This window comes from Macrotis lagotis, chromosome 6 (assembly GCF_037893015.1).
Source record: "Macrotis lagotis isolate mMagLag1 chromosome 6, bilby.v1.9.chrom.fasta, whole genome shotgun sequence".
Lineage (NCBI taxonomy): Eukaryota > Metazoa > Chordata > Mammalia > Peramelemorphia > Peramelidae > Macrotis > Macrotis lagotis.
The window spans coordinates 53,807,517-53,820,120 of NC_133663.1; the positions used below are offsets into that span (position 1 = coordinate 53,807,517).

Consider the following 12,604-nt stretch of genomic DNA (forward strand, 5'->3'; position numbering starts at 1 on the left):
AGTGTGTGCAGAAAAAAAAATAAATTTCATGATTTTATATTTGTATCCTGTAGGTCTAAATTACATCATCATGGGTCAGGTAGATGAAGATGGGCGAGGGAAGATCACACCAAACAGTTTTATCATGAATTTCAAGATGAAGAATCAAAAGATCCTGAATGCCTTAAAAAATAAACGCTGTTAAAGAAGAACGGTATCAAATGAAGCTGCATTCGTTTATCTTCTCAAAGATCTATTTTCATTCAGTAGAAGAGTTTTTAAAATTAAATACTGAGCATTCCCAAAAGATCAACTTGATAGCAAATGACCTCTCTTAACAATTATGTGCACAGTCATTGAGGCATAGATCTGATTACCAACCTTAAGACAAGCTACAATAATCATGTGAACTGAAATGTATGAAGTTCTGAAAACTTGGAAGCTATTAATTTATATACCTTGGTAAAAGGAGTTCTTTCAGAAATGAATTTTGTGAGGATGTGAAAAGGAAGATTTATTATAATAAGTGCAATATTTATAGTGATGTTTTTAACTTTTAGCTTTTGCTGAGTTTTTATATTTTTTCCTGCATTTTTATCTATGCTTAATAAAATATTTTAAAATAGAATCTAGCAGTCATTATGTTTGCTTTAGAGTAATCTGGGTGTGCTAAGAGTAAAAGCAACATATTTTCTGAAAATCTACATGGATACCTTTGCAGGAATTCATATTCTTTTTTTTAAAGTTTTTTTTTTTTTTGCAAGGCAAATGGGGTTAAGTGGCTTGCCCAAGGCCACACAGCTACATTATTAAGTGTCTGAGGCCACATTTGAACCCAGGTACTCCTGACTCCAGGACTGATGCTCTATTCACTGTGCCACCCAGCCGCCTGGAAGAATTCATATTCTTAAAAATTCCATAAAGAACATTTTATTTATTTTTCCAACTGGACCTGTGATTTCATTGAGGATAAGGAGATCCCCATGTGGAAAGACCTGGGGCACTGATCGATCCATGGTCATGTGGTCAATATTTGTCAGGGGGAACTTGAACCCAGGTCTTCCCAAAGCTGAGGCAGTCTTTCCACTATTTCTGTGAGATCAGGAATTTTTAACCTTTCTTTGACCCATGGAACCCTTTCGGCAGCTGAATACTAAGGCAGAAGATTAGGACTGTGAACCCCTTCTCTGAGTAATGTTTTTAAATACAAAAATATATAGGATTAAAAAGAAATTAACTTTTTACAGTTATCAAAGTTCATAGATGTAAGTTTAAGAGCCCTAAACTGTGCCTTAGTTTTTCATTCAGATTCATATGTGGCACCTGAATGTGTCTAGCTCAATTCCAGTCTACAGACCTTAGAGATCACCTATCTTAACCATCTTTCTCTGCATTTCCCACCTCACTCACCACTTTACAGAGGTGCCTAAAGCCCAGGAAGGCAAGGAGCATAACCAGGATTCATATCAGGTCTCCCGGGCAAGTGTTCTTTATATGGTACTTCAGTTTTAATTGGATTTGTAAAGTAATATAATCATTATCCCCTTTCCTCTTTAAATACTTCCTTAAATAGGTGGAGATATCAGTTGGTTAATGTGGGAAAACCACTCCCCCCTAATCCATCTCTGACCTAGTAGATAGTTTAAGTCATGGGGAGTTGACCGAGTACAACTGAGGGTCAGTTCACTGTCAGGGTCATGTCATACAGAAACAGATTTGAACCCGTCTTTCTGACTCCCATTTTGAACAATCCTTTCAGGATTTCCAAGATGGGATCTAGATTACCATGGTAATTTATAGTCATTCAGACCCTTTACTCTTTTCTGATTACCTCTGTACCAGTTCCAATTCTATCTATTCTCTTACTTCTGCTTCTAGTCCTGGCCTTGCCCTCCTACTTTTCTTTGCAGACTTACAGGTGATTTCCAGCTGTGGGACTTCTTTCAGTTCTATTTTTAAACCTAAAATTAAAAATTTTGAGTAAAATTATCTCATAGTGGGGATCAGATGTATACAAATACATTTTATTTTTTTTTATTTTAGGTTTTTTTTTTTTTTTGCAAGGCAAATGGGGTTAAAGTGGCTTGCCCAAGGCCACAGAGATAGGTAATTATTAAGTGTCTGAGACCGGATTTGAACCCAGGTACTCCTGACTCCAAGGCCGGTGCTTCATCCACTGTGCCACCTAGCCGCCCCTACATTTTATACATACATATATATAAATACATATGGCTAATGTAGATCAATATTTTAAAACAAAGGTTTGGAGGCAGAGGTCTATCCTACATGATGCACATCCACAAATGGAGTAAATAGCCTTTTGAACTTCATAAGACTGGATGGGTGCCCAGGTAAATGGGGAGTCCCACCTGGAGCTATCACAAATGGATTAGTCATCTTTAATAATCATCTATTCTGACCCTCAATTGTGTCTCATATTATCATTTTTCAAAGATGTCATTGTTTCTAATGAATTCTGATCCATCTTTTCAAAATGATGTTCCTAAATCAAAGCACAATCAAATTCAGCCATAACCAAGTAAGAATTATCCAGATTCACTAAAGGATGAGGTATACCTATTGATATATATGAAGGACTGTTAAAAAGAATACAGTGGCTAGTTTTTTGATCTTACTGCAGGTCAATTAAGAAAGGAGAGAAAAAGAAATTATTTAAATTACAGTATAAGGAGATTTAGGTTAAAGAATTTGATATGATTCTTAATGTCCTGTTTTCAAAAGTGGGGGGGGGGGAGCAAGATTCTTCTTGGTAAGCCTTGGTAAACCTGGAAAGGTTTTCATATGCCTTTTTCTGGTGGGGGATGGATTAAGTGATTTTCCTAAAGCTAAAAAATATATTCTAAAGAATGCATATGGCAGGGGTGGGGAAAAACAAGTCTACCTGTCAAATATGTGATTAAATGAGACAGTTCTTTTTTTAAACCCACATTTACCTCCTACACAAGCCTGCTGTTAGACCGCTTGTACTACTGTTATTTGATTTACATCAGAAATAATGAATCCTGTGAAGATAGTTATTTTTAAAACACATAACTACCACAGTTTAAAATTTGCCCTCAAATTCTCTTTGTGTCACTCATTCTGGGTAGCTCTTCCAAATCAGAATCCTGTACACATCCACAGAAACTAGCAAAACCCTAAAGGTGCCAAACCAATGATGTCACTGTCATGACCAAAGTGTTTATTTTTCCTCCTAAACATTTAAGTCCCAACTGTATAAACAATTCTTGTCTCCTAGATTGCTTACCAATCACAGATAATGCTAACAATGGTCAATCAGACAAGTTTATTTAAAAAAACAAGAAAAATGAAGCACACCCTGTTTAGGAGGCATTGAGTCTTTAAACACAGTGCTTTATTTTGGGAAGGAAAGGCAAAGTTTAAATAGTGTGAAATAAGTTAATGAGACCAAAAATCCCCTCAAAATTCTAAACTTCAAAGAAAATCGAGATGCTTAAACAAATATGTCTGTATTTGCTCTATATGTGATAACAAAAAAACTAGAAAGAACCTAAAAGTCCCATAATTGATTGATTAGTGGGTTAGTATCTCTTGAAACAGGCCACAGAAACCTGTTGTTTTTGAGAATTTTCTAGTAAAGAGTGAGAGGTAAACCGAGCTGGGTCAGGCCTAAAATGATCAAGTAATAGCTATAGGCAGTCCATTTATTATTGTTTGTTTTGCTCGTATCTTGACCCACCAGGAATGCCAGAAGGGCGTAGAACTGGTATATGGTTCAGCTCCCCATTCCCTTGGGCATCTCAGATACTTGTGGTTATAACAAACATGATTACACAACAAATGCTCATTGATAATGAACTTAGTTCTTAAGTGCCAACTATGAACCAGGCTAGAGACTGGAGACACAAAGTCAAAAAGGAAACTATCTTTACCCTAGAAGCTTACATATTGTTGGGCAAATGAGATGAACCTAACTAAGTATATGCAAAACATATTCAAAATTGGGGTGGCTAGGCACAGTGGATAAAGCACCCGCCCTGGAGTCAGGAGTACCTGGGTTCAAATCTGGTCTCAGACACTTAATAATTACCTAGCTGTGTGGCCTTGGGCAAGTCACTTAACCCCGTTTGCCTCGCAAAAAAAAAAAAACTAAAAAAAACCCCCATTCAAAATCAATACAAGATATTAAAGGAGAAGTGTGTGGTTGAGGAGAATCAGAATTTTGAACGAAACAAGGGATTCTAAGAGGCATGAGTAATAATGAGTACAAAGACATGAAAACAGGATGATAGAGTGTCATATGTGAGAAATAGCAAGGCTGCATTGACTGGACCATAGAATAGAAGAATAACGTGTAATTTGTTTGAGAGGATATTTTAAGGAGAATTTATCTTTAATCCTTGTTTACTGAATAGAGAAGTGACACAATCAAAGTTGCATTTGAAGAAAGTCACTTCCAATAATTGATGACAGGATGAATTGGATTAAGGAGAGATAAGGCAGAAGGACTTAGAGAAGGGTTTTCCATATTCCAGGCAAGAGTCAATGAAGGTTTGAACCAGGTGGTTGTCCTTTATTTGATGATGTGAGAGAGATAAGAGTTTTGGAAATGGAAAAGTTGACAACTATCTGGATATGAAAGGTGAGGGAGAGTGAGGAGCCTAAAGCCAGGATTACAAATTTAGGAGACTAGAAAGATGCGTGGTGTTCTTGACAGATATATGGAAGTTCTGAAGAAGAGTAGATTTTGGGTGGGGGAAGATTTGTAGAGAGGTTGTATTTGAGTCACCAATGGGACAAACAGTTGGGACTATCTAATAAGCAGTTACAGTTATGTGACAAGAGTGCAGGAAAATCCCATAGAAGCAATGTGCTTTTCAAAATATTAAAGTTGGGGTGATCAACATCTCAGGGCATTGAAATTTATATTAAGTAGCAAGGCATATTGCTTATCAAAATAAATAAGAATTTTTCCTTCCTCCTTCTTTAGAAGTTCTTCTAAGAAGGCAGAACCAAAAGTACAGCCATACCACAATCAATAACGATTGGTTTCAAGAAAATGCAATCTTGTTGAAAATGACAAATGAGCAGTTGACTTCATAATGTTTTAGCAGAATCTGGAAGGAACCTTACAGTTCAACCTACACACCTGAACAAGAATGTCTTTTACAACATACCTATGTGAATATTCTTGAAGACCATTACTTCTTTTGTAAGAGACAACTACTCAATAACTTCCAGAAGCCATCTATTCTAGTTATAATTTTAAGAAGCTTGTTAACTTCAACCAGGATCAAGCCTTAGACTCAAAAACCCTTCAACTATCTAACACAGCTAAATAAATTGGGATAGTTAAATCTTGAAGCCATCACTTTCCTGGTTTTCCTTTTCTGAATGATCATCAGCTTATCAATGACCTTTAAAGAAAGTATGATAGAATTTGGTTATTAATTACTAACAAAATTGTCCTGAAATCACATAATTCTAAGCAGTTTCATACAGATTTGCCTATACACAATAATCACTATCTGAAAAAAATGTTTGAATGAATAGTGGAAGAAGCTATAGCACTTAAAGCTTCTTCTGATATTTCTTTGTATGCTTACTTTATTACAGTTGAGTAAGCAAAATTTAAAGATAATTATATTTTAAGAATATACAAGATTAAAACCTATTATTTTTCTTCTTTAGATTAAATACGGAACCAAACATTTTAAATAGTGTGAGCTTATAAATTTGATTGATAAGTTGGTAAGATTCATAAGTTAGTAAGCAATTAAGTGCCAGCTCTGTGCAAGAGAACATGCTAGGAGTGTGGAATACAAAGAGAGAAGTGAGACAATCTTTGCTCACCAGGAGTTTATATACACAAAGGTATATACACAAAGAGAAATACAATACGAGGTACTTTGAGGAAAGAGAGGACACTAGCAACTGGAACAATAACAGAGTTTTGAAGAGGACATGGCACCTGAATGGACCCCAGAAGACAAGGAGAGGCAATGCATTGATTAGTGGGTTAGTATCTTTTGAAACAGGCATGCATTTCAAACCTGAAGATGAGCAGGTAGACAGAGGAGGAAGATGGAATGTCAGTTCCAAGGAACAACTGACTTGGTTACCGAATTTGGCTAGAATAGAGTTTATTAAAGAGAATGAACATATATATCTTTCAAGATATTAACAATACTGATGGAGATGTCAGTTATAAGCATATCAATCAAAAAGGAAAATTTAAGGCATTTTTAAGAAAGGTTTTTTTGACTTAAAGTTTTAATATGTAATTCATGCTGAATGATCAAAAACTATGGGTCAGTAGTAGAGTTGTGGCTGTCTGTAAAGTATGATATTAATAAATTACATCAAACACTAATAGAAAAGCTATATCCAATTTTTGCAACCTTTTTTCTTAGAATATAACCTTACAAGAAATTACCATTTCAAAATATGGGGGGGAAATGACTGATGATTCAGCCTAAATAATGTTAGAGTCAATAAGAAGGGGAAGAAGCCCTATCTTATTTTCTAGGGAAAACCTATGTTACAATTTAGATTCTAGAATCTCAATGCTGAAATCATCCAAATTATTTTGGAGAAGCAGCAAAGCATTGTGGAAAGATCCTGGGCTGGGAGACAGAACCTGAATTCAAAGCATGCTTCCTCCTGTAATTGTCCTTGTGATTTGGATAAGCCTCTTAGCCTCTCTGGCTCTGTCCTCATGGGTTTCATTTGTAGACCTAGTACTTAGGACAGTGCCTTGTATACATAGTAGGCACTTAACAAATCTTGAATCTGTAAAACTGAGATAATACCTATCCCACCTCAAAAGATGGTGTCAAGAATGAACTTTGTCAACTGTATAAAGCTCTACATATATATCAGAATTTTTTTCAACATTAATCCACATAAATGGTCATACTTTTGGAAGGAAAGATCTACCAAGTCATCAGCCTAAGAAATTGCTGAGAAATGCAAAATAATGGGCCTAGAACTGTCCATAAAAATAGAAAAGAACAAGATAAACCTGACAAACATTCTTTGGGTATGAGTCCTGGGGAAGCGGAAGTGAAATGAAAATACTAACTTTCCAAACCAGAATGCTAATTTCTGAATGGATGTCAGATGAATTAACTATTTGATCTCACTATTAGATTTGGATCATATTTGGCCAGTTTTCTGGCATTACATATTATAGTAACATGGCATGTATGTACTTCTTTTTTCACTGCATTATTTAATTTAATCAAAGTGTTATCTTTTTTTCCATTTAGTTTTATTTCTTTTCTGTTTTTCATGTACATTATAATACAACTGATTAAACATTATGCCAATGTATAATTCAAAGTCAAATTTTATTTTTTCTTACAATACTATCATTCAAAATATACCCCCATAAGTAATTCATGCACACACTAGGTGCTCAATAAATATTTTTTTTATCATGTATTATTTTTAGAATGAATGAAAATCCTGATGCTGAATCCCAAATGGGATGTGCATAATTTTATAGTAGACAAAATATATAATTTTACAATAAATATTTTATAAGAATTCACCCCAAAGAGGGAGCACTTACAGTTTGGTAATTCCATTAAAAAAAAAAAGGAAGAAACATATTATACCTAAAACTTCTATTTTATGATCCCTGGATCAGTAATGCTTATAGACTTAGGGCTGCCTGCACCCAATGTCCATAAGACTAGCTAACATTCAAGTGAGAAGATTATGCTTAACTTCCATTTAACGGAAACCCTACCTTTCAATTCAATGGTAGGAATACAACAGATTTTCAAAAAAAAATTAATTATAATTCCTCCAAAGCACAAAATAATCAAATATATTATGTACTTCGGCAAAAAAAGAACACTTTCCATTGTAAGCAGGAAGAATCATATACAAATTAGCACAAAGTCATACTTATAGAAGTTATGTTAAATTGCATAAATATTTTGATATTTAACAATAAATCAAATATAGCTTAAATATAAAATAAATATTTGCAAGGTATACTGTTGGAAAACAAAGTTCTCTTTAGAGTTCACAGAAACAAAAATTATACCATAACCACAAAGAAAACCATTCTAAACCCTTATTTTTGGTTTTTGTTTTACAAGTTCTAGGACCTTTCTCCTGATTAAAGAAAAAAACTGTAATAACTCAAATTAAGTTGAATTCCTGAAAAATGAATATAACCTCAGCCACAGCATGCTAATTTTATACATTCTTAGAACCAAGAGTTCCACATTCCATATATATATATCTCATAAAGATAAATCCACATTTATTTTTGAGTATCTTATATAACTTTTGAACAATAGATGTGGTCACAACTATTTCTCCCCCAAAAGATGAGAAAATAAAGTAAAAGGCTAGAAAATTCTGTCTGCTAAATTGCTCCTACTAAAATCCGTGTTCAGTAGATTTTTAAACTATATACATATTTTATATAACATACATAATTAAGTTATGAGTCTTTAAAGAATGGCTTTGACATTATTTCTACATTCCAACCCATACCTTAATAAATTTAGTTGCAAATTATGTAAATATTCATGGTCTAGAAATAAGCTAATTTCTTGGGTAAAACATAGCATATTTAGAAGTCCGAAAACCAAGTAAGTCCCTTATTTCATTTCGAAACTTTGATAGATCTTGGCGGAGTTCATTGAGATTTTCTACAGTTGCCTGATCTGTGCTTTGCATCTTCTGTCTCATGGAAGTTAAATAACGGTGGACTAAGCAACACATCACTTTTTGGTAATTTTCATCTCTTTTTTGTTTCAGATTTCTCCACTCCTTCAAAATAAAAAAATAATACATCTCTACTAGTTATAGTTCTTCATATTTGTACAAACAAAATATATATTTAAAATTTTTTGACAATACACAAATATGCAAACCTATAATCCTACAAGTTTAAATACTTCTATCCATGATGTTCTTGTAACTACTTCATAGTCTTTCATATTTGTTTATTTCAAACTAATTTGTGAAATAAGTTATAATGATTAGTGTGATATCACTGCAACACACACAAAATTATTTATTCAAAGAAAAATAATCCTTTCTTTTATACTATAATTTACTTGCAATGTTTGTAATTTTTTTGATTTAAAAGAAAAAAATATATATATACTCATAAAAAAAGAGATTGGCAATTATTTTATCTTCATGGCATTTTATTAGCAGAATCTAATTTTAAAATCTAAATGAGACTTTATAGGCTGAACCTAAAATTTGACAATTTCTTACCTTTAAACTGTTTTGCCGTTTGACCTTGCCCTTTGATGTATGAGAGCAAATCCACTTATTTAGGCTACTTAGTAGATAGCAAATGGTCTTGGGAGAAGGAATGATATTGAAAGGTGGAGGTAGTGTGCATTTGTCATCAAAGTAGCTAAGCCACAATTTAGCACGGGCAAATTTCCATTCTTTGTCCTCATGGTTCTATAATATATGAAAAATACTGCTGAAATATATTTAAAAAATAATACCCATGTGTAGTCTTAAACTATCAAATTCTCCAGGCACATTAAAGTAAATAATTTATATCATTACTACATACCATGATATAGAAATTCATGACAGACATTATTTATATTGTAAAAAAAATGTAAATTAAATGCTAAAATGTATACCATTCTAAAATTAATGAGTACTCAAGGTAATAATGATATTATCCTTCATATTTTCTAACTTTTTTGTTTCCTGACATAATTTCTAGATTTAATATTAAACAAGAAGTACAAAGATACATTTTTGAGAATAATGGGAACACTTACTGCTATGAGCTGAAAGCTTTTATGAAGCATGGCCACTAATAATTTGGTAAGAACAATAACAACCACAACATTGTATGTACCAACAATTACAGCTCCAACAAAAGATTGCAATTCTTCGCCGTAGCTAAATCTTGTGACAAAGATTGCTACGTGGGCTAAAGAAAAAATATACCAGAACAAAGCAAAGCAAGTGCCAATGAACCTGAAAAGACAATAAAAATTTTTGTTACACAAAATCATGAAATAAAAAAAACACTTCTATCAAAAGTATTTAAAAATATTAATATTCCAAAAACAAATAATTAAATAAATGAAGTGCATACAAATTTTCTTTTTCTGGTTTGTTCAGATATACTTTGATTTAAAACATAAACAAATATATAGAAATCTGGATTTACAAGAAGATAAATGATACCAATAAATTTATTATAGAAATAATAAATTTTAAATAAAAATATTTTATTTGTCAAATTCAACTTTCTAAAAATATCTATTATGTGAAATATGACGTTACAGAATAAGTTCACAAAAGCAGGTCAAAATTACTTTAAAAATTCTATACAATCCTGATTAAAACACTAAATTGTATTAAATCTTTATAAAACTTTGCAAGATTCTGCCAAGCTAAGTGCTCACCTCTTAAAGATTAAGATTCTGAATAAATTACAATTAAGATTTTCTAATGACTCTGGTCTAACACTTCAGTTCAGGAATTTTCCAAGACATCTGTAACTATCTTTTACTCACACTTCCAAAACTCAAGTATATTAACTAATAAAAACTAGGTAGTCACAATTTCCCTTGTCCTTTCATTTAAAAAAATTAAATATTAAGGTTTGATTTTAATCCATTTGAGAACTGGAAATGTTTAATTCCTTATTATATATAAACAATGCTTAAGCAAAATAGATGAAAAGTATATTGTCTTAAAACCAGTGGTATTTGGACTCACATAATCTATATTTAAACAGTTAATTTTACAAGGAAAAAAACTCTCCAATTTTGCTCAATTTCAAACTGAGTCCTCCTAGGAGATCAGAAATAGGCTAGTTTTGCAAAAGATGAAGGATAAATATCTACAATCAATCTTCCAACTCCTAGTAAGGTCTTTGAGAGTAGGAGCTATTAAGTACTGTTAATTTTTGTAAGACAGCTAGGTGATACAGTGGATAGAGAACTGGAGTCAAGAAGAAGCATTTTTCTGAGTTCCAATCTGGCTTCATACAGTAGCTGTATGACTGGGCAAGTCACTCAACCTTTTTTGCCTCATCTGTAAAATGTGCTGGAGAGGGAAATGGCAAATCACTACAGTATCTTTGCCAAGAAAACAACAAATGGGATCAAGAAGATCATACACCACTGAAAACTACCAAACAACAATTATTTTTCTAAAACATATTCATACAATAAGTATTCATTAGGGTTCCACTTAAAGATTGAATTATTTCCCAAGGACATTTTAAAATTTCCCAAGGATATTTTTTGGGACTTACTGACAAATAAGTGTTATATATACTCTTATAAGTATTACAGAATTCTTTTTTCTTTCTGAAGTTTTTAGATTTAATGGAAAACGTAAATAATTTTAAAAACTACTAAGAATAATTTATATGTTGGACCTTTGGGTCCAACTAAAGGAGATAATTGAAGAAAATGATTCTCATTAATTCAGGTTTTTTTTTTGAAGGAGAAGGGATAGGAGAGGATTCATATTATAAGTTCAAAAACAAAAGAATACCATTTAAGGAATATATGGTTTTTCATTGAAAGTTTTTTTGGGGTTTTTTTTTCCAAAAGTCAATAGGGATGGAACCAAGATGGTGGAGAAAAGTCATGTATTCACCTGAGCTCTCCCAAATTCCCCTTCAAACAACTCCTAAAAAAAAATTCTGGAACAACAGAATCCACAAAAGAATGGGATACAATTTTCCAGTCCAAAACAACTTAGAAGATCAGCAGGAAAGGTCTATCTCACTGAGATAAGAATGGAGTGCAGTCCAGATTAGGCTGTGCCAGGATAGGAAACCCATGGGAAGCCTGGGAATGACTGGATCTGCAGCAGTGGCTTCTGGAGCAAACAGATCCCAGACAGTAAGAAGATTACAAAGGGTCTTTTTTGCTGGCCTTACCCATTTCAATCCTAGGCAAGGGGGAAAATATTAACACACCAGAAGCCACAGGGAAGCAGGATCTAGTCACAGTTTCAGAAAAGAAGAGTGCTTTTGGTTACTCACAGATCTGAGCATAGGCTAGGAGAGTAGTAAACATGCCTCTTCTTAGATTGTACCACCTTGGAAGAACTGAAAGCTTAAAAACCCCATAGAACTAGCAGCACAAAAACCCTGAAGCTTGGGATAATATCTTTTCTATCTTGGGAGCAGAGTCCAATATAAAACTAAAAGTCAAGAAATAGACTAGAAAAATGAGCAGACAGACAAAAAAATTCTGACTATAGAAAGTTACTATGGTGACAGGGAAGATAAAAACACAAACTCAGAAGAAGACAGCAATCAAAGAGAATCTCAAAGAAAAATGTGTTTTAGTCTCAGGTTCACAAAGAATTCCTAGAAGAGCTCAAAAAGTATTTTAAAAATCAAGTAAGAGAGGTAGAGGAAAAAGTTGGGAAAGGAAATGACAGTGATGCAAGAAAATTTTGAAAAATCAACAGCTTGGTAAAGGAGGCACAAAAAAATCTTGAAAAAAATAACACCTTAAAATATAGACTATGCCAAATTGTAGAATAGAAACAAAAATCTAGAGAAGAATGTATTAAAAAGCATAATTGGCCAAATGGGAAAGAAGTTCAAAGCAATGAAGAAAATAATCCATTAAATGTTAGAATTAGACAAGTAGAAAGTGAC

At 33.1% G+C, this 12,604-nt stretch overlaps 2 protein-coding genes across 5 annotated transcripts in view; one reads left to right on the forward strand and one right to left on the reverse strand.

Moving 5' to 3' along the window:
- The window catches only part of PCOLCE2 (procollagen C-endopeptidase enhancer 2), an 82,212-nt gene extending 74,870 nt beyond the window's left edge, over positions 1–7,342 (forward strand). Inside the window, exon 9 of the mRNA XM_074191151.1 lies at positions 54–7,342. Within this exon, the coding sequence (XP_074047252.1) occupies positions 54–184 (131 nt within the window). The 3' untranslated portion in view covers positions 185–7,342. The remainder of the gene's footprint in view (positions 1–53) is intronic.
- The window catches only part of TRPC1 (transient receptor potential cation channel subfamily C member 1), a 72,604-nt gene continuing 65,627 nt past the window's right edge, over positions 5,628–12,604 (reverse strand). For 2 of the 4 annotated variants that reach the window (XM_074191147.1, XM_074191150.1), the window contains 3 exons: positions 9,744–9,945; positions 9,214–9,408; positions 5,628–8,757 (listed from right to left, as the gene is read on the reverse strand). In XM_074191147.1, the coding sequence (XP_074047248.1) occupies positions 8,530–8,757; positions 9,214–9,408; positions 9,744–9,945 (625 nt within the window). In that variant the 3' untranslated portion in view covers positions 5,628–8,529. The remainder of the gene's footprint in view (positions 8,758–9,213; positions 9,409–9,743; positions 9,946–12,604) is intronic. The other 2 variants (XM_074191148.1, XM_074191149.1) reach the window with 1 other exon arrangement.